This window comes from Acomys minous (assembly GCF_964271855.1).
Source record: "Acomys minous genome assembly, chromosome: 1".
Lineage (NCBI taxonomy): Eukaryota > Metazoa > Chordata > Mammalia > Rodentia > Muridae > Acomys > Acomys minous.
The window spans coordinates 59,798,277-59,826,276 of NC_140483.1; the positions used below are offsets into that span (position 1 = coordinate 59,798,277).

At 40.1% G+C, this 28,000-nt stretch overlaps 1 protein-coding gene across 5 annotated transcripts in view; it reads right to left on the minus strand.

The window, feature by feature from the left end:
* The window catches only part of THSD7B (thrombospondin type 1 domain containing 7B), an 837,579-nt gene that overhangs the window by 372,435 nt on the left and 437,144 nt on the right, over positions 1–28,000 (minus strand). For all 5 annotated transcript variants that reach the window (XM_084778453.1, XM_084778450.1, XM_084778452.1 and 2 more), the window contains 3 exons: positions 12,148–12,339; positions 9,612–9,846; positions 1,135–1,250 (listed from right to left, as the gene is read on the minus strand). In XM_084778453.1, the coding sequence (XP_084634579.1) occupies positions 1,135–1,250; positions 9,612–9,846; positions 12,148–12,339 (543 nt within the window). The remainder of the gene's footprint in view (positions 1–1,134; positions 1,251–9,611; positions 9,847–12,147; positions 12,340–28,000) is intronic.

The window sequence follows — 28,000 nt, forward strand, 5'->3', positions numbered from 1 at the left end:
AGTAAAATTTAAAGTCACTCCGAGAGAACAGTTATACTACAAGGCGTGGCTCTCATACCCTCAGCCAAAGTTAGAAAACCACTCTCGGAAAGCAATGCAAGCCGTATTGCCTGTAGACTGCACAGAGAGGCTGAAGTAATCTCTGCTCACCAGGGTGAACTGCCTCAACTACAGGCATCTGTCTTCCAAAGTGACACTTCGTTATCACCTTAACAGAAGTGATGCTGCCCATGAATCAGAAAGGCAGGAAACACAGACAGCATGGCTGGGACTCTCTAGGGGGAGCAGGAAGTGCTCAGTGCCCCACAAGTGCTCTATACACAACTGAACACTTTCTTTTTCTAGGGATCACACCATGATCACGAGTATGTGTGGGAGATCGTCACCTCAGGGCACTGTGGGTACTGTTTTTACTCTTCTGGCTTTTGTTAGATTTTCCTTTTCTCTTACCATGGCAGGGGACCAGGACTCAGGGTGTGAAACTATTGTGAAAGAGCAAGTTGTTTACTCTGGGCAAATGCTTAGTCTAATATGCTCGCTCAGCTGAGACTTGGGTCTTCAGTGTCCTAACACCCAGGCACACAAAATCACCAGGAGAAATGAAGAAATATCGATCTCATATTTCCAATGTCTGTACTTGTTCAAGGCATACTGACATATTTGCTCTTGTTTCCCCACACAGTTATGCTCCTTACCAGTTTCAAGACAGCGATTATGGTCTATATGTTATTATTGAAACCGAGATGAGTGCACACAGCAGCCCTGGGGTGGTAATGATACTTCAGAAGGAATCCCATAGGAATGGATGTCCAAAGTAAGGCATTAATAATGACGGTCAAATACGTGGTGACTACTTGAAGAAGTCTTCAAGACATAGGCCAGTGGGTCATGTGTATTTTTAGGATGTATACCAGTGGAATGGTGACATAGAATATCTGAACATATTTTCTTTTCCATGTCCTACAGAACATCATATGCAGGACTTTATTTGCACCCCTTTACTCACTCTATTGTCAATCTAACACAGAGATGGATGAAAAAGATGCTTACGTCACACAATCTCCCGCATATGATGTTGTGGGAAATGGATCAGATGTTAGAAGGGAAAGCAGGATAAGAGCAACCAACACCTACCTGGCTGACACGACCGCGGGCAGGGTGTCCACTCGCTGAAAGCAGTCACAAGGCAGTCTTTCTTGCACGGGAGGAAACAGGGTCTCACAGTTTCAGGTCGTGTGGACTCTGGACATCTGTCGAGGCAAAGAGACTATGTCAGTATGTTGGAGAGGAGGAATGGATGACTTAGAACTGTAGGATTTCAGGCAAAAAAAATGTATCTTTTATAGATGATGCAAGAAGGACTCAGGGCATTGATGTCCTTCGCACAGGAGGTCATGGCCAGTGGCAAAGCTCAAGCCAACTCCACCTCACTTGATTCAGGTGCCAAAGTGCTTTTCACTACTGCAAGGAAGAAAGATGCAGTTCTTAAAATTAAGAAAAGAAATAATGTCAACTGCCACACCATCGAGGTCAGTTCAAATAATATTTGGTATTTATTTTTCAGAATGAACAAGTCAGAAATATTTTCTTTCCGGGTAATATATCAAATTATTGATGTGCTGCAAGAAGATGGTGAGGATGCAGAGCAAGGAATTGGTACCCAGGAAGGAAATGTTGTTGAGGTTCACTTAAAGTGTTGAGCATCTCTGAACACTAACCATATTGGAATATTTAAATAGTTGCTATGCTTTCCAAGGAACATGCAGGGTGATGACACAGGGAACACATGATACTGGAAACCACAGGTAACAAGTATGTTAGCTATCACTGAGCATAGAAAGACGTGAAAGCTGTTAGTCCATTGAGGACTAAGTTAATGTGTACAACTGGGAATGGCATGATATAGTCAATCACTTGGAAAAAAGAAAGCTCTGATAAACAACAAAAAAGTTTCATTCTTTTCATTTCTTTCTTGCTTCTGAATATTGAGAGCTGAAAGACATATTGTCTTCTACAACAGAAATAAAACAAGGATGGGGACAGAGAGGCACTTTACTATGCGCATGTGGGATGTCAATCCATAAAGTTCACATAAAGCCTAGACATGTCAGGTGTGTTTTAGGAATGATGATAGATAGCATCAGAGCCATGTGTGGCTAAGTGCTTTCCCTGAACACTTATTTGTGATACCAGTGCAGAGGGATGTTCAACTGAAGGGCTTCCGTAATAAATACTAAACCCCAAACTATAAGAAGACCAAGCACTTGAAAAAGATATACCATAGCAGGAAAAATATTACATAGCAAGTCTAACAGTTAGTAGACTTTCAGTAGGAGAAAACAAGAAACAGAAGAGATAAGATTAACAGAGAGATAATGGGCCAGAGCTTCACAATACCACAGAATAGTAATTCAGAATAAAATCTCTCCAGGTGTGACAAATGACCAAAATGCAAATACTAGGATGCATCAAATTTAAAGACTCATGTTAGGAGCAAAGAGGAAGAAAAAATTGTCAGTTAAGAAGAAAGAGAATCCTGCTGACATTGAACCTTAACTGGTAGAATTATAAATAGGAAAGAAAAACTATTTCCATAATTTGAAAAGCTTTAGAAGCAGCATAGAGAATGGAAGAGGCTGTCCCGTTTGGAATGAGGTGCTCAAAAATGCGGGTCTAGTTAGGTCAGACAAAGATGCATGAGGTATGGCTGGGCATCAACAGTGAGGAGGCAGAGTCTGAGGCCCTTACGCAATGAAGCAAGGGTTCAGAGTCTAAATGAAAGAGGAAAGAAGATGTTATGTGCGGTGGCTTCTCTTGTCAACTTGATGAGATCTAGAATCACCATGGAAACAGATCTTTAGCCATACCCATGAGGGAGCTTCTAGATTAGATGAACTGACTTGGGAAGGTCTACCCTTAACGTGGGCAGAACTCTTCTTCCCTGGCCTGAGGGTTGAGACTGAATGAAAAAGAGAAAGGGAATTTGAGCACCAGCTTCCAACTCTCTGCGTCCTGTTTATAGGTATGATGTGGCCAGTGACCTCCAGCACTGGCCCCAAGACTTCTCTCTTCCACAGTAGACATTGTAACTTGGAGCAATAACTCCAAATAATCCTCCTGTTCTTATGTTGTTCTGTAAAGCATTTTGTCCCAGCGATGAGACAAATCGCTAATGCACATTGGAAGGCAAGTTTGTGTTTCTCGGATGTTGAAACCGTAGCCTTCAAAGTGATAGCACTTGAAGGTGGGGTCTTTAGGAGGTGAGTAGTTTATGTGAGTGAAGCCCTCACAGGAGGACCAGCTCCCTGACATCAGAATGCTTGTTCCTTCTTCCTGCTCATTCTCATGTCAAGATACAGCAAGTAGTCTATTGAAAAATTAGGAAGAAAGAAACCCTTATTCTCCCCTGGCCAGACTGTTAGCTTGAGACTCCGAACCCTCCAAGACTATGAGTAATAATCCTCTAATTTCTGGTCACTGCACTATGCCATTTTCCTTTATTAGAGCAGCTCAAATTGACTAAGTCAAAGCTTCCAAAAATATTAATCAAAAGTATAAATATACACTTCTGGCAGAATGCCCAATCTGCCAAGATTCCAGGAAGGTCCTTACAAGAGGACCTAAGCTTTATTGCTTTGACAGGTAACTAATCAATGGATACATTTTATATTGATAAACAGAAGCATCACATTACTGATGTCTAGAAGTATTTTATTTAAAATTAAGAGGGAAATGAGAGAAAGAAAAGAGGGCTGAGAGTGCATGCATGTATTTGTTGATGCAGAGAAGAATGGATAGCACAGGCAGACAAGAAACAGAGAAGACACAATTAGTGGCCTAGAAGGAGGAGAGAAAGCCTGGGTGCTCACTGCTGTCCTCTCAGGTTTCCATGGAGGAGTTAGGTGAATTCTTACATAGCCAATAGGAAGACACCAGTTGAAAACCAAGTTGTGTTTATGGGAAATCGGGTGTAGAGCTGGGAAAGGCTGGGGACTGAGTGAATTCTGCCATCAATCCTAGTGTAATGTTCACCTCCGCCGAGTATGAAATACTCTGATAAAAGCAAATTACAGTGAAAAAATGTACACGCACAGAAAATAGTTACCAAGTAATGAATAATAAATGAATTCTTATTAGTGGCATTGTTCTTAACCATAATTAATTCAAACAAACTATTATTAAATAGATTTGTTCAATGAGCAAAGCTGTAGGAGGGAGAGGCTCTTTATAAGGATATAGTGTCATTGAAACAACCCACTCCAGTAAGGAAAATTTATAGCATACCTCAGTCAGACAGTAAAAAACACTGAAATCATTCCCAGGACTTTTATTCATACACTGAGGTCTAATAAAAATAAAGTGAACTGCCATTTATCCTAACCCCTCTGCTGCCTTGTGGGCCCCAGAGTTGGCAGCGGAGTGCCGTCTAAGCACCACTGGAGTGTCTCCAGCAATATAGGCTCTTCTGCGGGAGAACATTAGAGGTAGGGCTCACACCCACCTACAGAAAACTCCTTTGAGCAGTCAAAGAATAGATAAAGTTACAGTGATGCTGGCTTTCAAGTTATTCATAAGGTGTTATTACTGTGGGGACTTTGGCCACTCAAGCTAGAGTTAGTACTATTCTCTCCTGGAGAAATGGGAGCCCGGTCCTGCTGACTGGGGAAGCTCACTGATAAGGCATCTCACCTCTTTAAGGTGGACACACTCCATGTGCTCTGCACTTAGGTAGTGAGGAGAAACACAGCCATCTTCTCCCTGAAAAGCCTGGCCCAAGGTTACAGTGCTTTATGGAATCCAGAAGTCCAGGGTTCTCATGAAAGGGTGCATGCTTTCTGATCCAAAAAGAGTCAGCTCTTCTCTTGCCTATGAAATTGTGTTTTTGTTAATTTCTTCCAGTAGGTGTTACCTTTTCCTCCCAGGCACAACTTCCTTTTATTTACGAGCATGTTGTGTAAGACTTCACACTTGATCTCATTTCCAATTTCCATAAATTTCCTATCAGAGTTCCAAAATATCACCATTGTCAACCAGCAGATTTGGTGTCCTCTGCCTGGGAAGACTGCAAGGTTGATTTTCTGCATCAGTTCAGTGATTGACCACACCAAGAACTTTGATATTGTTTGTGTTCGAACTTAGGTATTAATGTTCTATCCATAACACCTGTAACACACCAGTGCCTCTCTGATTGTCGTGATGACAGCATTCTGTCTTATTTACTAAAGATGCCAGGTCCTAGCCCAGTATAAATAATAACTGTAACTGCATCATTTACTATTTTGTTGTTGTTGTTGTTGTTATTGGAGCCAAAAGATGAAACCATTTGTGGGGATATTTTCTAATTTTCTAATTTCTCCAGCTATTTTCAAGTTGAAGTCACAGCCTAAAAACCCAGGAAGACACAAATTTGCTGTTCGATTAGTAGAAAAATCATGGCTCCCTGCCCTTGGAGACTTTCTCCCTATATCTATGGTACTCTGAATTGCACTGCTTTTGATATTAGACATATGAATCTTGTTTTGATACAGTCATTGTCTTAGACTTCTTCTGGAAGGCTCTGCACACGTGGTCTTTTATTCTGGTTTGTAGCTCCACACCGACATGAGGAGTACCAGAAGGAGCCACAAAACCATGCGTGTTTCCACTATGACTGTCTCATCATAGTGTAAGCTCTGTGCCCTAATCACTCATCTGACCCAGCCACAGTCTTATTCATCTTACTCAGCGGGATGGAGCCTATCGGCCAACATTTTATAGACTAGATGTTTAAACACAGCTATTTTTTATTTTACTATATCTTCCCAAATCGCCAGGTGTTTCCATGGTAAAGTTAGGGAATGCCTTATCAGAAACTTTGGAAGGCTTGGGACTGTGTTTTTTAGTCTTTGTTGTGATTATTATTTTTCACTTTACAACTGGAAAACATTGAATAATGAAACAAAACCACAGAAATGCCCATGTGAGCTATGACTTCTGGTTCGGTAGTGTGGCGGCTGGTTCTCATTTTCTGATATGATCAGTTTTATTACTCATACAATGGGAACATTCTCACCCACACAATCACATGCAAACAAAACTCAGACTCAGCAGTGTGAGAAGAGGAACTTTGTGCCTCTTGGTCGAGGCTGTTAGGGACAAAACTCATCACTTTAGCACATCTCTTCCTTCTCTCTACCCCAAAGTTTTCCTTAAAGAAACACTGTTCTTCCTTTATGTCTCTAACCCTCATTTTACTCCACAGAGTTCACAAGTGACAGTGTTGACATGAGCTATCACACTAAAAAGAACATGAGTGTATATATTTTTGGAAAGGGTAAAGCAAGCCTACTTTGTATTGCTGCTAATCTCACGGGGTATTCCACTGGGGTATTATCTTGTTATTTAATTTAATGTGGTTGACCTCAAGAATTTTAATTAAGTAAGCTGACTAAAGTCAACGTACGCTGCTCATATTTAGCTGGATGGTTTGGAGACACAGAGTAAGAATGAAAACTTCATTGTTAGCTTTACAGCTTCATTAATAGTGCATGAAGTAATTAGCATTAGCAATCCCCCAACTCCCCATGTCTGTGTGTGTTATGTGAAACATCCATCAAAGTGCCTTTTGGCCCATGGCAAAACTGGAGGCTATTCACTGAAATAATATTTTATAGTTCATATACAATTTTTCAAAAAATATATACTCCATAATAAATTATTCTTTAATACCTACACTTTTGGTACTGTGATGTATTTTAACCACAGAACACCTTTAAGTTAATGTTCTAGCTTTATCTCTGACCAAAAGAAACTTAGCAGAAGAAATGGTTTCTGGGGTTCTCACTTACATGTCCATCCTAAAGTCAAGTCAGGGCAGGGACTCAAGTAGGAATTTGAAGAAGAAACACTCTCTGATGGACCACTCACAGGTTGATGGTTAGCTAGCTTTCTTATACAGTACAAGACCATCAGCTCAGGGAATGGTGCTGCCCACAGTGGGTTGGCCTTTCTATACCAATAAAGAAACAAGGCAAACCCCTACAGACGTGCCCACAGGCCAATCTGAATTAGGAAATCCATGACCTGAGACTTTCTTCTCAGGTAGTTTTATGTTTTGTCAAGCTGGCAGCAATCCTAACCAGGCCAGTTAACATTTGAAAAAAGGGGTGTGTTCAGACATCTTTATACCTAACTCTTATTCATAGTAATTATGAGATGCTAGAGGACCGCGGAGGCTGCTTAACATACAGATCAGCATTTTTTGTCCTTTTGTTAAGAAATGAGAAAAAAATTTACCTTAACACAAAGTGGATTTTTCCAGCCTTAGTTAAGAGCTGAAAACTTAGGGGAGAGAGTTCAGACTCCAAGCTTGCTAAATTTCTCCTTCATAACAACAAGTAAAATTGTACTCCACGCCAGTCATGGTTGCCCTATTTTTTAAGCTATGTCTGTGTTTCATGAATGGTTTGGCAAAGTTGAAAATTTAGGCCCCAAATTTAATAAGGTTGCAGCCCTTTCCAGAAAAAGAGATCCCATGTCCACACAATACAATTATACTAAAACTCTTATAGGATTTCGCCATGGATCCCATTATATTATTGGTTGGACTGGGTGACATGAAGTGCGTTGTTCAAGTTTGTCTAGAAAACCATTGTTTCATTGACCCATGCAGTCTGCATGTTACCATGGCTACTAAGTAAGTTGAAAGATGCAACTGATGCAAGTTGATACCCTCAAACACCACAAGTACTATAAAGTCAGACCTAGGGCAGCAATGGCATGCTTGCATCAGTAAAACAGGTCATGGTTACAAATGGCTCTTCATGCTCGTACCTTTGGATGCCATCTGTTGTGGTGCACACCTATCTGCATAAGGTAAAAAGGTGAAGCCAGGTTCTCTGGATCTTTTGTCCTGTATGTTTAATCCTTATCAAACCCCATCACTCCCCTACACAGTTATCATTCATTCCTGAAACCCAGAAATGAGTATGGGATTCTGACGATATGGAGGTCAGGAATGCAACAGTAAAGAACAATTAAGGCGAGTCTTCAAAGTTATATTCAGGAAGTCACAAAGGTAAAGGCTTCTAGGCAGTGCTTAGACTCTCGTCAGCTGACTTTGATCATATCTTCAGAACCATCAGCTCATCAGACACACGAGTACCAGGGGTGGGGCCACATCTGCCAGCATTCTTCCTAGGACAGGCAGTTTTGTTCCCTTGACCTTGGTTTCTATGGTTTCACTCAGAGCAGCATGGAAAGGCACAGCCCCTCAATGTGGTGCCAAAGAGTGAAGACGCTCAAGTGTTAAAGTTGCCACAATAGACATACATTGAACTGAATCTGTCAGATGGGAAAAATAAATATGCCTACATTATCTAAAAGCATAGGGGTGTGGTGAGGAGGGCTGGGCATGATGCTGCCTACACTTGTGCTGTAAATATTTCTCCATCTCTCTGAGCATTACCTCCAATCTTTTCTCCTGCTTTTACCACCTGACTACAGCACACCTAATTCATGTGATTAGAGAAATGAGAAAGGAGAGTTTTCTTTTTCCTAGACTGAAAATTCTTATTTCCTAGGGGGACCCTGAATTGACAAGCTGATGTCAACATGCTAAGATTTCTACCAGCATAATTCCATGACTCAGCACTCCTGTGACCTGAGTGGGGTCTTCTGTCACAGCTACAAAGGAATTTCTGAGGATCAGTCAACTACCTCATCTCTGAACATAGTACAGGCCCTTACATCCTCTCTTTTATATCAGATTCCAAGCAAGAGATAGAGCCAGAGATGAAACTGTCCTAGTGGAGTTCAGTAGCCATTTTTTTTTTAAAGTCATCACTTAAAATAATTATTGACATGGTTTTTACAATCTAGATCTAAGCTCCCATGTCAATGCATCCCTATTACCTTAAAAATGTATTATCCTCATTACAGAGGACACAAAAAACACAGGACTATACTCTACATAAATATTTGCATAAATTAGGCAAGCCAAAATTTCCATGGTAGGAGAGATCTGGGAATCTGAACAATAGTAAAAGATTACCATTCAAAGAACAGATCCTGTCTACAGGTTGACCTAATCTCTGTAAGAGCTGAGAAGAGCCAAAGACACAGAGGTGAGCCACAGAAAGCTTGTTTGATTGCTCAAATTTACTTCATGTTTCTGGAAACCATTACTTCTTTTTATTGCCTGTTACATAAGCTATAAATACACTTCTGCAGCATACTATTGGATATACTTAACTTTGAAGGGTACGTGTTAATCTTAGAGGGGTGTGAAACAGGAACAACAGGCTCTGGCGAGATGGTTTGATGGTTAAGAGCATGCACCGCTCTTTAAGAGAACCAGGGTTTGCTTCCTGGAACTCAAGTAGGATGTGACCTACAACCACCATAACCGCAGCTTCAGGAGACCTGATGCCCTTTCTGGCCTGCACACCTATGTGCATGCCCACACGTTACATATAAATAAAAATTAAATATGGAACTTTCAAAGAACAACACACTTTATGTTACTTTAGAACCAAGCTAGGCCTATCAGTTGTTTGATAATCATTGTCTACTGAAATATACAGTTATAAAATGGTCATATGCACTTTTTTTCAGCAGAAGGCTGGAGGTACCTTTTGGTCATTACTTGTCCCACATGACTCTTAATACAGAAGACCCTCCGTGTCTGAATGCCCACTCCACACGTCGCCTCTCCATTCCAGCCAATGGTCACATTGAGGGCAGTCACGAGAGTATTTTCAGAGCAGGGACCCCAAGCAGACGTCTCCCAGTAGAGCTGTGGGCAGGAATGATCATTGCATAGGCGGTACTCTTGGAGCTCCTGGCTACTGGGGCAGGGCTTGCCACCTGTGGGCATTTTAAATGAGAAAGAAAGCATTAGTCACGCTGCTATCAGTCTTGCTTTTGTTTAATTCTGTGACCCGGAGACTGAATCTACTGTATCTTTCTGACTCTAAGACCAGAAATTTTTGTCCTGTGCCACAACCGAAGGATAGTGGTACGTTCTTGTCTTGCAGTTTAACAGGTAGCAAGCAGGTCCATGTTCAGCAGAGCACAAGAATAATTTAGTTTACTACTATCCACATATGGAGTACACATCTCTGAAACGGACTCCAAAGAAATCAGCTTTTCCTTTGATATTATTATGTTTGCATAAGCTAACAAGTGAGATAGACTAGCCCAGGATCTTGGAGTGACATTGTGACAAATGCATGCAATACATATGTTAAACAGTGACATATGGAATAGGCTATAACCTTGGAGTAACATGATGTAAAATAAATGCTATTCAAAATTTTCCTTCTTAAGGAAGATATGTTTCTCTGAGTGCCATTTTACTGCCATTTGAGCAATTCAGAGGCATTTGTTAACATCTGGCAAGAGAAAGCTCATCTTAAACCCTAAAATAGTTCTGACAACTGATGACGCCCTGGCAAGGAGATCAGGCAGATGTCCACCTTTACACCCATGGCTGAATCTGATAACCAAACCTCATCACTCTCCTTTTACAGTTTTATTACAGTGTACAAAGTGGTATGTCCCCAAAGGACTTACCCACACTGTACCACAGTGCTTTGTCCAGTGGGACAAACAGCTCAGATGCATAGCCTCTTGTTAATTTTATTCTAATTAGTACTAATCCTTGCCCCTCCACCTCCCCCCTGCCTCATTCTAGAAATATCAAAGCCAGGATATATCAAAGCAGTTGCACTTTAAGATAACACAATTCTTCCTTTACGATGACCTTGGCCCTATTTCTCATGATCACAGTACTGATATCTTGGTTAAGACACTGCTCACAGCTGGGGTCCCACTGTCAGGCTGTTCTAATGGAGCCAAAGAAAGAGGAAGCCCAGGGAGGACAAGAGGAGAATAAATGTGTATCTAGGGATGGTGTCCATTGCATGGAATGACGGGAGCTGCTGTTCCCCTAATTTGCTCTGAAGTTACTCCTTACATCACCACAGCTCCCTTTACCTTCTACAAAGCTATTTTCATTGCTTTCATGGTCCCTCCCTGGCCCCTGGCACTGGGCGTTCTGGAAAAGGAAACCAGGACAGAGATCAGTACCTCACAGATACTATTGACAGATCTTGGTGGAAATGCCAGGTCTCTTAATTCCTGCTTTGGAGCTCTTTATGCTAGACATATCCAATTATGCTCCCAATTGTACAAGGTAACTGAGCCTGAATGTGTGACCATACTTTGCTTCCTTCTCTAAGAAGTAGAATAATTGGGATAGATGTGAGGACATCCTACTGAGACTCTAGGTAAGAGAAATATAGGAGATGGGGAAATAGAAGGACTCAGAGGGTCCTAGAAACCTACAAAAAGAGCATCATGATGGGTGGATCAGGGCCCCGGGGAGTCTTCTCAAACTATTGCACTAACCAAGGACAATACAATAGTAAACATCAAACCCTTACTCTGATCTACCCAATGGAAAGGACATTCTCCACAGTTATGTGGAGAGCGGGGACTGACTCTGAAATGAACTCTGGTGCCACATATTTGACCACCTCCCCTTGGTGGGGAGGCCTGGTGGCACTCAAAGAAAGAATAAGCAGGCTACCAAGATGAGACTTGATAGCCTATGACCATATAGTGAGGGAGGAGGTCCCCTCGGTCACAGACCTAGGAGAGGGGAATAGGGTGAAAGCAGAAGGGAGGGAGGAATGGAAGGATACAAGTGATGGGATAACAATTGAGTTGTAATCTGAAAAAATTAATAAAATTAAAAAATAGACTATAGCTTTAAAGGAAACATAATGGCACTATCATCTAAACAGTAACCACTTTATACATATTAAAGCTATTTACTGCCATTACTTCCAAATAAATCTTTTTTATGTTAAAAAAAATAAGTAGAATAAAAAGAACATCTCACTCATTAGACTGGACCATATGAGCATTTGAACTAAATCGACTTATGTCGAAAAATGAGCTCAGCATAGATAAAGTATAGAGGACTCACAGAAAAGAAAGAATGTGTGGAAATGAAATGGTTAATGCACATTGAAAGAACGGAGATATCATCTAAATCTATCTACCTGCAGGGAAAGGATGCCTCTGATATATATATATATATATATATATATATATATATATATATAAATTTATGGCTGAAGCAATGGCTCTGTTACTCACCTTCTCCAGCCAACGCCAGGATAGACCGTGACCTGGTTTGTTTCCCATCCGAGTTTTTATTTGAACAGGATTGGGAGCAGGAGGACCACACCGTCCACTCGCTCAGCACACAGTCCATTCGGCAGGGAATTTCACAAGCTGTCCGCTCAGGAGGAGAAGGCATTGGGCAGAGACTTCCTGATACTTCCTCTCCTGTAATGAAACAGTCAGAGACGGTTGCTCAGCTATGAAAACCCGAGGTCAGCCCAAGGAATGCACTGGTCCATTGGTTTCTCTATAATCCCACTTTGTCTTGGAAGCCTTCAGTGGGTGTCTAAACCATAAAGTACAAATATGGAGTTACTGTCAATTATCCATAATGCTTATGTCAAGAAAGCTATGCCAAGAAGTAATGTGATATTTAAAAAGGTAGATAATATGGCCAAATTCTCATTTGTCATCCTCCATAAAGACAACATTGGCTTCTTCTAGAAATGATTTTAGCCACGGATGGCTGGAACTAAGTATGACTGACATGTTAATGGCAGACATATGGATCGAGTGTTCATCCATCTTCAAAGTGGAGACCAGGTGCTCTGAAGCTCACGACTGATGCCAGCCATCACAATCTACCCCAATAAGGAGAATCTCATCAGCATAGCTATCTTTCCAGTGTGTTTGCCTCTGAATACTTACTGTCTAGCAAAGATTATCACGTGATTTTTGTCTTCTTTGCACAAAGGAATAAATAAACCTAACTACAATGGAAAAGCCCAAGGCTGAAATTGCACACTATATTGACAACAGTTGAAAGCCAAGCTTAGGTCCTTTCTAATACATTTGATAATAATCTGAGCAACTTCCAGATAAACAATAACTGTACCTGAAACCACAGTACAAACAAACCAAATATCAGAGATTGCCAGCATTTCTATTGACAAAGGGCCTTTAGTGCGCATCCATAAAAGCCGTTTACAATCTTTTGATATCAGATCCTGCTACAATTTTTTTGTAAGTTCTGAAATAAGGCAGGGTCGTGCTTAACAATGAGCAGATGGGTAAAACAGAGGGGATCATTTCTAAGTTACTTTTCATATCTCAAAAGATAACAATGGTGTCTTGAAAAATAAAGCACTTTGGGGATTGTTTATCATGACGAATTCCTTAGATACAGTAATTCCATTCTCTCTCCCCCTTCCCCCCCCCCGTCCATTCACAGTCCCCTCATAAAAGAGGACACGAAGAATAAAGGCAGCATTCATTATTTGAGATAACAACATAAAATGTGGGGTGACAGCTATATAATACAGGCAGTTTTGTCTGAGTACTTTACAGTTTGGAGATTTCCTGTCGGGATCAACCTGACACACGAAAGTAACTGCCAAGGAGATGAGTATTTATTGAGCGCCTCCTCGATGCAGATTGCTTATTTTGCATACATTATACATGTTTTCATGCACACTTAGGAGAAGCTTGCGGGGGTCAGAATGCTCTGCCCCAGCTCACGGATACAGAGTCTGAGGGTCAGAGTGGAAAAGTGGCTCGTGGTCACCGGGGGAACAGTTGGGAATCACAGCTAACCCTCCTGATTCCTGAGCTTCCAGTATCCCGTTATCCACATTCCAGTTAATCCCCTGGAGATGGATATTCTTTTTCCGAGGAAGTAAATAAGACAAGCTGACAGCAAGCCTGCCTGAAGGAGAAGACAGTGCGTGGTGAATATCTGCATTCATATTTGTAAATGAGGCCAGGCTCATTGCCCTTGAGGTACAAATAAAATTTTTCAAGCATATTATGAGAAGTAATAGAGATTCCGGCAGATAATCAAGCCGGAAGCTGGGATCCAATCATTCTCCTTTCAGCCTCAATCTGTTTTCAGGTTGAGTCCACACAGGGTACCCCCCCGCCCCCCCCCACAGGAAGTCAGCTAGGGGCAGTTCATTTCCACACATGGAAGCCAGCAGGCCAGGAGAAAAAAAAAAGCATCCTACATCTAATCAAAATTTAATTCCCACTCTTGAGGATATGATTAGTAAAATTTTAACACAAAGCTTTCTAAAGTAATAATGGTCTGAAAAAGACATTTCCAGGGATAAGGAATACTCATAGAAAACTTAGGAGCAGAAGAGGTAGACAGTGTGCTGGGATGTACTGGGTTAAACATGGGACACGCTCTTAGAACTGACTAATCTAACAGGATATTGACAATATGAGCAAACACCAAATTTTTCTCAGGAAAAAAAAAAAAGGTGTGTAGGGTCTTCCCACAACAGCTCATCAATGGTCATACAACCACCTGTTAAGGAATGTCTCTCTAAAACAAATAGAGTCCTTTTTTTTTTTTACTATACTTTAAGAAAACCTTGTATTAAAGAATTATAAAATTGGGGCTGGAGAGATGGCTCAGTGGTTAAGAGCATTGCCTGTTCTTCCAAAGGTCCTGATTTCAATTCCCAGCAACCATATGGTGGTTCATGTCCATCTATAAAGGAATCTGATGCCCTCTTCTGATGTCTGGGCATACATGGCAAATAGAGAGCTGTATACATAATAATAATCTTTAAAAATAGTCTTTAAAAACATTTTAAAAAGAGAATTATAAAATTGCCTATTATTTAAGGAGTTAAAACTATTTCCAGTGTCTCTAGTGGAATGAGAACACAGGCTCAGTGTCATAAACTTCTACAGTCACCACGGTCCACATACACACAGACATACGAAATTAAAGTGAATCTAAAAGTAGCAGATAGATGACACAGACAGAAAACACCATGGAGATTCATGACAGAGCACCTGTTGGAATTAGTAAGTACCACAGCATGCTTTTAGATGAAGTAGAGACAGGCTGAGCTCAGTGACAAGAAAGGAAGGATGCCCCAGGCAAGGGGGACAGTCCTAAAGGCACAGAGTCAGGAAAGTAAAGTTATGTGGAAGGCAGACCATACTGATCATCCTCTGAGATGAAAACCCACACACTGGGGGTGTTATTTGACATTGAGTTCTAATGGGTAATGAAATTGTAGAAATGAGTTTTTATTTACCTGCCTTCTTTAAGCTCTCAGTCGGGTCACCTTCTCATGACCCAACTTTTACCTCCTTTCTAGGCATCCCACACTCATACCTCTCAGCATTGACTTCCACGCCTCAAGCCCTTTCTGAAACAAAGCGGTGTCATGAACGGATACGTCTATTGCTGGCGCAGCGCTATGACAATAGACCCAGCAACGCTCAGGCAGCTTGTCCTTGCAGCCTAATGCAGATCTATGAACAAATAGATCAGAGTGGCTTTAAGGAAATCAAACTGATAGCCAAAAGCAGCTCCTGCAAATCCCACATGTCTTTTTGCATAAGAAATCTCACTAAAGAAAAGAATAAGGGGCATTCGAGCAGCAGTGGGTCCCAGCTAGTCAGGTGAGGGTTGTAAGTTTATTGTAGCTACCAGCATTTGCCCTCTTAAAGAAGACTACTTAGCACCATTTCTTTTCTGTTATCTCATTGTAAGAATGAAGCAAGAACATCACGTTTGCAGGAGAGCCCAAGGACGAAGGGTTACTTAGACATCACACATCTAAAGTAATATAACACACGGCAGGCTCATAATAGGAAGGGAACTTATAAGGCACTATTTGCAAATAGGTTAACAAGCAACACATGCATGGACACACATACCAACCACTAGATGGAAAGCCTTTTCATTGATAAATCTCAGCTTTTGTGTTGTAATCATGGAACATACTACTTTTCTGATTCTACTGGGTATGAATCAGTGGCTATGTTGGCTCACACAAATGGCAGAAATACTTATAATCACCTAACCTGTTGATTAACTAACAAATCCTTCAAAATCCCATTAAAGCATCTGAGCCTAAAAACCTCACCCCACCTAGGTTTGTGTGTATATTAAGCCACAGAGAGAGAAAAATCCAAGTTCTTTTTTTTTAAATTTTCTTTTGGATGGATCAATGAGATCAAGTGATTCCAGGCCTGAGAGGGAAACACAGCAACCTATGGAAGAGAAGCTAACCCATTAATGGTGATTATTCATTCACAAGCTCTGAAAATTTAACACCATAGTAAAAAACACAGGTACATTATAGCAAAACTGAATCCGTCTTCCAAAGGGGAATACAAAATTACTCCCAGCTTTCACCAAACTCCTGGAATCAATGCTGAACAAACAAGGCTAGATTGCCACCTCGGAGTAGACTTACAGATGTACTGGGAGCATGGGACTCTTCTGATCTCATCTAATAATTAAAACATAACCAATATGGTGAAATTATATAAAGTTAACTATTCTAAACTTACCACCTGGTATATAACATTAAAAATACATTCATCACTTCAAAGTTAAGGCAAGTTTCCAGTAATCTCTCTGTTGTCCCTTTACCTGGAAACTAAGTAATAGCATTTAGATTATTAAAAAAAAATGCCTCCCAGATATATCAATATAATCAAGGGTTGTTCTTCTTGTCTGTTTCTCAGTACACTGCCATTGAATGACACCACTGACTTATTTTATTTTTAATTATTTTTTTGGTGCAAATCCTCGCTCAGTTGCCCAGCCTAGGTTCTAACTTGAGAGCCTCTTGCTTCAGTTCTCTGAGAAGCCTGGATTGCAGATATCCACCTGGATTCAGCATTAGATGATAATTAAGAACTTTTGTTTTTCTAGCTCCAGTGTATATAGTAGCTAATGGCAAACTGCAAATAGTTTACCACAGGTTCTCCGTGGCCACCTAGCAAGGAACTATTCTAAATTTAAGACTAGAATAGTTATCAGAAATTGGCCTTTTTTCTATAAGAAGAATATATTTAACACTTTCATCTGCTCTGCTCAAATTCCTGTGTCATGGTTCTATTGCCCCCTTTTATAATAATAAACAAATAAACAACATAACACAAAATTCTTAGTTCCGTAACCTAAATTACAAGTGTTTAAATCAATAAAGGAAAAGGAAAAAAAAAGCATGGAAAAAAAGCATGGAATATCCACATAAAATATGCAGTACGATTTGAAACACAGACAGGCATTTGGTTATTATGTCTATGCTAAATGGCATACTTTTCCAGAAACGATGCTCACTAGTTGCTTTATTGATATTTCTACCTGTATGCTACTGTACCATCTATAGAAAATATTGAAGCCATTATCAAAAATACTCTACATGTCATAAAATTTTATGACCTATTTAAATCTCAGAAAAGAATGCCAATAAATGCTGATTAAATGCTTGCCAACAGTGGAGAAAGCTATCAGCAGACTTTCCAGAACAAATTAAGTGGGATACATCTCTGTTTAATTCTATACTTTAAACATAAATGTTACCTCCTGAAATGCAAGTAGCCTCTGTGCACTTCTAGACAGTGATCCTAAGCAAATAAGGACATGCTTTTATTTCAACGCAATAAAATATGGAGCCAAAGCTCCACGGGAGAAGCAGATCACATCTGTGACAGTCTAATATCGTCAGCAATGTGACTGCTGCTTCTGCTCGCTTATGTCAGAAGTTAGCACTTACATGTGTGTGCCTAGTTGACATACACAGGGAGAGGAACAAAGAAACCATAATAGTAATAGTAATAATGACAGTGTCAAAAGCTGTGTGGCCATAGCAATAGAACTAACATTTAGAGAAGTTTATAGTGAGTTAAGCTAACCATTCCTATTAGCAATGACACTTTATTGACTATCCACATTAACATCATTAGTTTAGTTGTTACTATTGTAATACCCAAAGCATAGAGATGTCTAAATTTTAATTTCCTTTCTTTCTTTCTTTCCTTCTTTCTTTCTTTCTTTGTTTTTTTGTTTGTTTTTTGTTTTGTTTTGTTTTGTTTTGTTTTGAGACAGGGTTTCTCTGTGTAGCCTTGGCTGTCTTTGACTCACTTTGTAGACCAGGCTGGCCTAGAACTCACAGAGATCTCCCTGCCTCTGTGTCCCTGAGTGCTGGGATTATAGGCGAGTGCCACCACACCCAGCTTAAAAACTTGATTTTTACAATTTTGCACCCAGTGTCTAAGCTAAGCCTATAATCAGATCTGTAAGACATCGCAGGCTATGGTTTTATCCATTCTGATGTGTTGTCTCCTGGCTTATATCCAATGAGTATCTTTTTCTTTCCGTTCTTTCAGCTGACAAGCAGCCATGGGGATGAGGGTCTGTAAAACTCATTGTTAGGCCATTAGTTAAATGAGTACAGGAGAGACTTGGCCCATCAAGGGAGATGCTTCAATTACCTGGTCCACATAGCACGGGTGGGCAGGAACATCATTTCAAAAATAGAAAAGGTAAGACAATAAAAAAAGAAAACGATTAGAGGTAGAAGTGTAAAGCAGAGCTCATTGGGAAATTATAGACAGCCATTCAAACAGTACAATATACAATGCGAAGTACAGCACAAAAATCATGGGAAAGATGTGAGGATGTTCGCAAAAGGAAAAGCAATGAAGCTCTAATCACTGATATTTAGAGAAAAAAAGACAAAGCGAAGTCTACAATGAGTTCAGACAATGCCTCCAAAGAATTACTACAATGGTAGTATTTCAGGTAAGGAATGGTAATAGACAAGCAAAACATATTTTCAAGGTAAATGTTTTTACAGAGGCCAGGAAGTGCTAAAATTTATCCCTGACACAGGCAAGATGCCCCTTAGAAGCCTTCTGCCTGAGCAGCAGCCCTGATGCTTATAATACTGTCAAGACAGCAGCCAGCCCTTTAGTCATGTAGACTGCCCCCAACACTGTATCTAATGTAATCAGCTGCCCCCACCCCCAGGTCTTAAGGAAAATAAAAACCACATGCATGGTGCTTAGTAGATGCCAGCCCCCAGGGAACAACAGAACACAGGCAACAGGCATTTAAAATTCACAGCAGGAGAACTGTGCTAAGGGTCCATGAGCTAAAGGTCCATGTGCTAAGGGCTTGCACGGCTCTTGCAGAGGAATGGAGCTATGTTCCGTTCCCAGCATCCAAAGGAGGTGACTCACAACCATCTGTAACTCCAGCTCCAAGGGAGCATCTTATAACACTAGCCTCATGTTCATACCCCCCCCCCCCACACACACATATCCCTCCCCATACTATGCATGCACACATCATTTAAAAATAAAGACAGGAGATCTCCAGCGTTTGAAAGAGTTCTACAAGACAAGACCTTTACTAGGCTCGCTTTGTGTGTGATAACCTCTACTTTTGGACAAAGTTTAATAACTGTCTGAGTGCGAATTCCAAGTTCAGTAAGAGAGCGGGAGTTTGAGACTGGAAAACCAAGATCTAAAATTCGTGTCCGAGACAGGACACTCCATTGTCTTCCGTGCTCTCTGTTTTGGAATTCATGTCTTTTCTTTTCTTTCAGGACACTGTCTGTGCCTTCTTGCATCACAGGCAAGCTAAGTCTAGTGGGAGTCAGTCACCACAACATGGCCACATAAACGCTTTATCAGGTTTTTGTCTTTGGTGGGAGAAGCTCTCAAAGTCTGGGAACAGCACAATTCTTCTGTGATGTGGTGTCCTGGTGCTGGAACATCTGTTTCCTGGCTTCTAGTGACATATTCCAGGAGGCAATAAGCACTGTTTTTTATGTGTGTGTAAATGTTAAAAAGTTCACACTATGACTTCATTATAAAGAAAATAAACAAGTTTTACAAAATAAAAAAAAAATCTGTCATTGATCTCACACCTCCCAATGTGGTCAGTGTGTCATTCAGATTCAGATCCAGTGTCACTTAGAACCATGTGGCAAAACAAAATCTTTTTAGAGTGAATGAAGACTTATTATGGGAAAAAAAATTTAATCCCTACTTCTTTTGGTCTTTGTAAGTGTCAAAGAAATGTGTAAGTGCTGATGTTGGACTTTGTAGAGAGATTCACAAGGCCTCTAGATGAACTATTTCTGTCAAACCTAGCTTCTTGGTTTGGCTTGGAAGCACACCTGCAGCCACGGCTGCTGCCTTGCGTCCTGCGACAGTGGCAGATTTCCTGTCTGCATACTTCATACATAGCCACATCCAAACTAAGCAACTTCCTGTTCGCTGACCGGTCAGCAGGCAGGGGCTCGAGGCTCCCTATTTCACAGAGGGTGAGCAGCTGCCAGTTCAAGTCTGTATTGTACATAAACACTCTGCCCTTGTTTTTTGTTTTAGGCAATCCTATAGCTCCGTGCCTGCATTTCGTCACTGCTCACTCCACACACAGAATAGCCAGGAAGCATTTTCTGTCTTCCCTCGGCTAGTCTCCCCTGATGCAAGGAACCAGACAGTGAAGGTCCTGGGTTTTACTGACATTCTGAGACCTACAGCCCTCTTTGTTATTCGAGTGAGCTCGACTAGTCTAGTTCACAGGCTTATTCGAGCCTCCTTTTCCCTTATTATTATATCTGCGATAAGAGCTTGCACCCCCCCTTTTTTCAATAACTACATCAAATCACCAAACCTCTTAACCAGAGGCAAGTGTTGTAGCACACCTCTGTAACTCTGGTGCACAAGCAGCTAAGACAGTAGGATCTTGATTTCAAGGCCAGCGTTGGCTATGAAAGGAGCTCGATGCTACTGTGGGTTCCACAGTGATGTCCCATCTCAACAAAACAAAAAGTACCCTACTTTTTCTAGACACAGTAGATGGCTTAACACAAGGACTACATCATCCAAAAGGCACAGGAAAGCACTTGGGATGGTTCATACCTTGTTGATGTGGAAGCCAAGTGTCTCCAGGGGTTTTTATTTTTTTAACTGAACAATTTAAGTTGCCTAAGTAAGAAAAGTAAAAGGACAAATATTCATCTTCTAGGATACAATAAGTCAGTCTTCAAAGAAAGAAACAGTGAAACAGTGCAATGTTGGAGGGACAGGGGTAGGGGTATTATTATATTAATTAAAATGTTAATTTTAAATATGCAGTGCAATATAAAGTAATAGGCTTATTTGTTTGTTTATTTAGTGTTTGTATGTGTGTGTGTATGTGTGTGTGTGTGTGTGTGTGTGTGTGTGTGTGTGTGTGTGTGTGTTCAGTTTTTGAGACAGGATCTCATAGAACCCAAACTCACATGCCTAGAGATAGCCTTGAACTCCTGATTCTCCTTTTCCTCCATCTCAAACTCTTGCATTACAAACATGTACCATTTAGAGAGGAGGAATGACATCTAGTCAGATTGTCTTGGACATCCACCAAAATGTGACCTTGAAAACTTAAATTTCTTCAGGCCCTAAGCATGTGCAATAAATGCAGAGAGGGCCTGACTGTCACCCTACTTATATTACTTGGGTTGGTGATAGATCAGAGAGCTAATACGAAATAATACTTAGAAAATTGCAAAGTACGATTTATATATAATGTGACTTTTTTTATTATGGGTGAAAATGAGAAAAAATGGGCACTTCAAATAGAGAAATGATTTGGGCCAAAGATATTCATCCCAATTTTGTCCTAGGTGGGAGACTAGCAGGAGAGATGCAGTTATTTTGAAAACATGAGTAATAGCTAGTTAGCAAGCTCTGTGGAAGGATTCAGCTAGTTTCAGTAAGAGGGTTCCCCTAGAAAGCACTCAGGTCCTGATAGGCTTTTTTATTTTAATACTGAAAAATCAATCCTTTTAAGTTAGACCAGACAAGTCAATAGAGTAAACTGATACCATGTCAGTGATGAATAATCACCCCTTCTGTAATTAACCTTCAGGAACATAATTAGGTGCCCATACATAGGAAATGCATCACAATTTAATTGCACAATCAAGAGGTTTTCAATTCCTCTAAATAACACCAATGGCAAAGAACATTCCTGACCACGCCATTGATTGCTTTCCTATGAACAATCCAAAAATGGGGAAAAATAAGCTCAAGGGGTCTGAACTTCATGAGGATTATTCCAGAAAGTATGTGTAAGTTTGCTTCTACCCCTATTATTTACGACCACCCATAACTTTTTAGACTGTTACACATAAATTCACTTTTTGCATTATATAGATCATATATGTTTTAGAAGGTGTATCATTTCATAGACCCTGATATGAGCAATTCTGTCAAAACACACACACACATGCACACACAAACACACACACACACACACACACACACACACACACACACACACACAAAGCTCTACTTTCCCAGTCCTAACCCTTGGCAATAATTGATCTGTTTTCTGTCCCTAAAGTTTTCCTTATGCCCTGAGAATGCCATGCAAATAAAATTATGCAGCCTGCACCCCTGAGGTCCTACTCCTTGTGCTTAGCCAAGTGCGCACGGGTTCATCTGCTCTGGAACCCTATCAATAATTCATCCCTCTAGCTGCTGAGTGGGGCTGGCTGTGTTATGGATGGAGTGTATTTTGTTTACCCACTTCCCTGCTGAAAGACATTTGGGTTATATTTTGGTTTCTATGATTATGAATAAAGCTGCTGCTGAACAGGTTTTTTTGTTTTGTTTTGTATTGTTTTTTTTTTTTTTAGCATGAATACAAATTTTCATTTCCCTTGGGTAAACAATTAAGGGGAAAATGCTGAGTGTCAATTTACAAGGGATCAAGAAACTGTTCCAGTGCCTTGGGACATTTTGCCTCATCATGAGGAGATGAGTAGAAAGCCTAGTTACTCTTTGTCCACACCAGCACTTGCTATATGACCTGATGCTTTGTTGCTCTTCTTTTACTGTCTTCTTATGGGCACAGTGATAGCACACTACACTGTAAATGAGACCTGTGCCTTCCTGATGGCTTACGGTCTTCAATGTCTTCTAATGCATGCCTCTTCCATTAGAACATCTTGTTTGGTGAAGGACCTTTGCAATTTGACTGACAGTTTTAATTAGTCTGCTTGTTTGTTTTACCATTGAGTTACTGAAGTTCTCCATACATTTGAGGGAGACATCTATTGCTAAATATGATTTGTAAATATATTTTCAGTCTGGGTATTTTCTTCTCATCACTTAATTTTATCTTCTGTAAAATAAAGGGTTTACCTTGGGAAAGGTCTATTTTATAATCTTTTCTCCAACTTTGGGTTATCTATGGATGTATAAGGCTGTTTTACAGAACAAAACAAAACATAATTTCAAACAACAACAACAACACACACATACACACACACACTGATGATGTCATTATAAGCAGAAAGAAGTTTTCATTACATGTTCTTGCTGCCAAAACTTTTATGATGCTGACCCCAGACTTGCAAACTGTCAGTTACACAGTAGGCCTCAGCGAATTCAGGCTAGTGCAATAAACAGGAAACATGCTGGTTGATTTCTTGTGTTCCTAAAGCATCGTGTTCATTGCAGCTCCCTTAAAAATCAAATTTCTAACTCCCAAGTTACCTGACAGGCGCGGCACTGCAGTGACTCGGGAGTCAGAATCCCTGACTCAACAGTCCTCCCCTGCCACTTCTTTGCTGACTCTATTTAACTTCTTTGTGGCCCAGCCTTCTCATCAGGCTGTGAGATAGGTTTTACAGAGAGACTTGGAGGCATGAGAGGTTATTTCATAATCTTATACTCTTTGGTTTCTATACGACCAATAATTTGATATGAACACACACACACACACACACACACACACACACACACACACACGCTAAGATGGAAGCTTGTTATAACATATTTATAAATAATATAAAATATAATCTTGTTAGTAACACGTTCAAAGAATGTTTACTTTCTAATACATTCTGATTCCTAGGCCTCCAGGAAGCCTGACTTTGAATAAAGTACAAGAGGAACAAGATAAGTTTGTCTTTTCTTGAGTTGTTAGTCAGATAGTTTTTTTTTTAAACAGGGATGAATCACATGTCTATTGCATGCTTACTATTCCAGCAATCATGATATTTACAGATACTGAACTTATATACCACACATTTCAGACTGCATGATGAATGTGCAATTCATTAGCTTCTAAGAGTTCTTTCCATGAAGAACATCACAACAACAGAGCACATGAAAGCAAGCCAATTTCATTGACTTTATAAATCTTGGTTAATAATATTTTGTGTTCCCTTTCCAAAGTATTCTTGATGTATTTTTCCATATTTAGACCTCCAGCTATTAAATGGTTCCTATTCAATCTTCGTAGAGTGCAGCAGAGGTCTAATGATGAGGAATCCACTCTATGCTAAGGAAGTACAGCAGAAACCATGGAGGAATACTGCTTTTGGGCTTCCTTGGAGGCTTGCGCTTACTTATATAGCCCAGAACAACCTGCCCAGGGAATGGTGCTGCCCACAGTGGGCTGGACCTATCTGAATCAGTTAGCAACCAAGACAATCTCCCACAGACATACTGGTGGGGCAATTTGATCTTACTCAGCTGAGGATTCTCCTCTCAGCTTTCTGTCAGCTTTGCTAGCTTGACAGATAGAGATAAGTGGGACGACAATTCTCTCCTGAAAATGTTGGGAACTAATGAAGATCCTAAAATAATGAAAGATAGTGCTTTTCCTAGTTTGCTTAAGAAAATTGAATTAGATATAGGTTACAACGTCATAAGCTGGGGGTCTCACACACACATACGAACACTCAGCTTCATCGACTATTCATAAGAACTAAGGTTCAAACAGTATGCAGAAAAATCACATTTTTAAAAGTTTTGGTTCAGTCATTAATGAAATAAGACAAATGTAAAAATAACAACATACAATAGAAACTAAGCAGACGAAAATTGGGAAGTGGGGTGGTGAAAAAATAAATATTGAATATATAATTCTAAAACCACATATCACAACCAGTAACTAAAAGCCTGCACAAGTAGGCATGGCCTCACCCTGATGCAATTACACACAGTGGAAAGCTGAAGATGTCTCCATTAAAATCGTAAGTAGGATATGTTTTTAATGTCATATTAAAACTGATCATGATGCCATTTCCTATTAAAGGAATACTAAGCTGCAATAATTCATTTCTCCATCTTCCAAAGTTAATCATATAATCACACAGTTCTATATGACTTAACATCCTAGGCAATATCAAACAATTCTGAGAAGACTATCCTAATTTAAAAATATAAACAAAATACCTAGTGAGATATTTCAAAATAAAAGGAGTAAATTTAAGTAAATGTTTCAAAACTCCCAACACCTTTTCTCACCCTTGCTGATGGTAGCCGTCATGTTATAATAGTGGCATTTAATTCAGACAGGATACTTAAAGGGACATCAGATAAGAACACAGAAAACTGTACACTGTTCTTTCTTTTGCACTAAGAACAAAAAAGGAAACCTGTTCTTATTTCAGGATTATTTTATTGGATGTCTGACTTACTTAAGCGGTCAGGTTCTTAATTACAATGTTAACAATTGTACTGACAGTTACTGCCTGCAAGGTCAGGTTTCACTGGAGACAATCTAAGAACATGAGGCATCTCTGATCATTTATTTCATCCCAACTTACTCACTGGCTTAAAGAAATGATTTTTAATTAATTAATGTATTTATTCACTTTACATTCTGATTGCATCCCCATCCTTTCTCTCCTCCTGGCCCCCCCATCCCTTCCTCTTCCCCTATTCCCTCCCCTGTTCCTCAGAGAAAGAGAGCCCCCCACCAACCTACCCCAGCTCATCAAGTCACATCAGGACTGAACACATCCTTTCCCCCCACCCCCCCACTCCGTGGCCTGGTGAGGCAGCCCCACCAGGAGGGAAGTGATTGAAAAGCAGGCAGCAGAGACAGCTCCTGCTCCCCTTACTAGGGGCCCCACATGGAGCCTGTGCTGGCCATCTGCTATAAAGAAATAATTTTCTAATTCTTCTACATCAGTAGTGCTCAACATGTGGGTCACAAACCCTTTGGGGTGGGTCACATATCAAATAGTGTACATATCAAATATTTATTTACATTATGAGCCAGAATTGTAGCAAAGTTACAGGTACGAAATAGCAACAAAATAGTTTTATGGCTGGGGGTCACCACAACACGAGGAGCTGTATTAAAGAGCTGCATCATTAGGAAGGTTGAGAACCATTGTTCTAGAAAGATAGGCCCATACTCATCTCATTATTTGTGCATAGACATTTACTTTCTGACGTGGAACAAAGATCTGATACAAAGATAAAAGTCACCTAACATATAAAATGACTATAGCACTTGCTTTGACAGAAGAGAAAATGAGTCATAGAAACTTCAGAATCACTGGTGCCTAAAGTAGCACTGGACCCATAGTAATTATTTAATAAAGGTTAACTGAATCAAACTCAGTATTATCAAGCTAAAGAGAGAGAGAGAGAGAGAGAGAGAGAGAGAGAGAGAGAGAGAGAGAGAGAGAGAGAGAGAGAGATGATTTAGCACCTCAGACATTTCTTTGGACATGCAGACAGATGGATTGGCAAAACTATAGTTTTTAAGGGCACATAGGCCTGAGTTTGAAGTCTCAATTGCCCTTACTAATTGTGTAACTATAGACAAATTATTTCTGTTTTCTAAATGCTGGCTTCATCACTTAAATTGGTGAATTACTATACCACTGGAGTTATATGCTGGTGGAATGAAAAAAAGTTAAAGTAGAATTTAGCAAATATTCCATTTGCATTAGCAGTGGCCGTGGTGGGGAAGGTAGTATCATGTCTACCAACCTTCCCTGCAGCCGTTAGATTTTATAGCAGTTTACTGTAAATGCAATCAAGGCTGTGAAAATCCTTATTACATAAAGGAGAAGGAGGCTAGGAAATGACGGGCATAGCAAGAGGCACTTGCGTAAAGCTTGCTGAGGCGCCATCTGACTTGACAGTGTGCTGGCTTTGGATGCTTGGTTTGCTGGCCTAGGATTCTAATTTTGTGGTTTGTGGTTATATTTCACTGACGTCCATTTCCTCAGGGGCAAGGCGGAAAGGGAACATGGGGTGGCAGAAGGGCCACATCTAAAAGGCATATTTTCAACAGGGGCTCTCATTTCAATAACCAAAGATGACTGAAAATGCCGACCGAAAACAATAAAAACTGTACAAGTGTTAAATTCCCACTGTGTGAGTCTCTGGGAAGCTGCTCGTAGGGGGCTTCCCATGGGTGACCAATGGGAAAAACAGAGAGCACCAGCTGATCACCCATGACAATAAGAACCTTGATGTTGGCCGTCTGGCCTGGTGTGCCTTTCTTTTGTGAATCTCAGCCAAGCTGAAAAAAAACCACATTTTTTTCCCCTGTGAAACTTCACAAACTATTAAAGCTTAATTATCAGCACATTTTGAATATGTAGCCAAAGCTAAACTAACTCAAAGATCTTGCTGGCATGCCAAGCCCATCTGTGGACATCTGGGCATCACAGGGCAATGTGTCCAACTCATAAGTAATTGTGTTCAGTTTACTGCCAGGCTACAAGGGAAGGTCCCATAATTTTGTATCTATGAAATTTTAGCAAAGTGGAAAGGGAAATCTGCTTCATTTCTCTCGTTTATTGCTTTTCCTAAAAATCTCAAGTCTGTCAAAGCTAATTTCGGTTCATTCTTCCAAACTGATATGTATAAATGGAAATGGAAAAAGAGTCTCAAAATAAAAAAAAAAATAAGCCCCAAAGTTAGGAAAAGCAATATTGTCTCCCTAACTTAAGATGCATTCTCCAATTCTCTATACTCTTCAGCTATTATAATGGAAGAAAATTTCTTGCCAACTGCTTTCGGCAGAATTTTTTATAACTATATGTGTAAAGAAATAAGTATGTAAACAGAGAAAAATATTAAAACTTTCAATGTTAATCTATATTTTAAAACCCCAGCCTATCTTGACAAACTTTCAAATACAGAATGCATGAAGTTCATAAAATATATATGAGTGTGATTATATTACGGTTTCTAATTTACTTTGCCCCCTCACAAAATTCTGCCTTTGAATGCTTATTTATTATGGCTTTTATTCAATTGAGTACTCAGGCAGAAAATACAATAAAGCTTTGCTAATTTCATA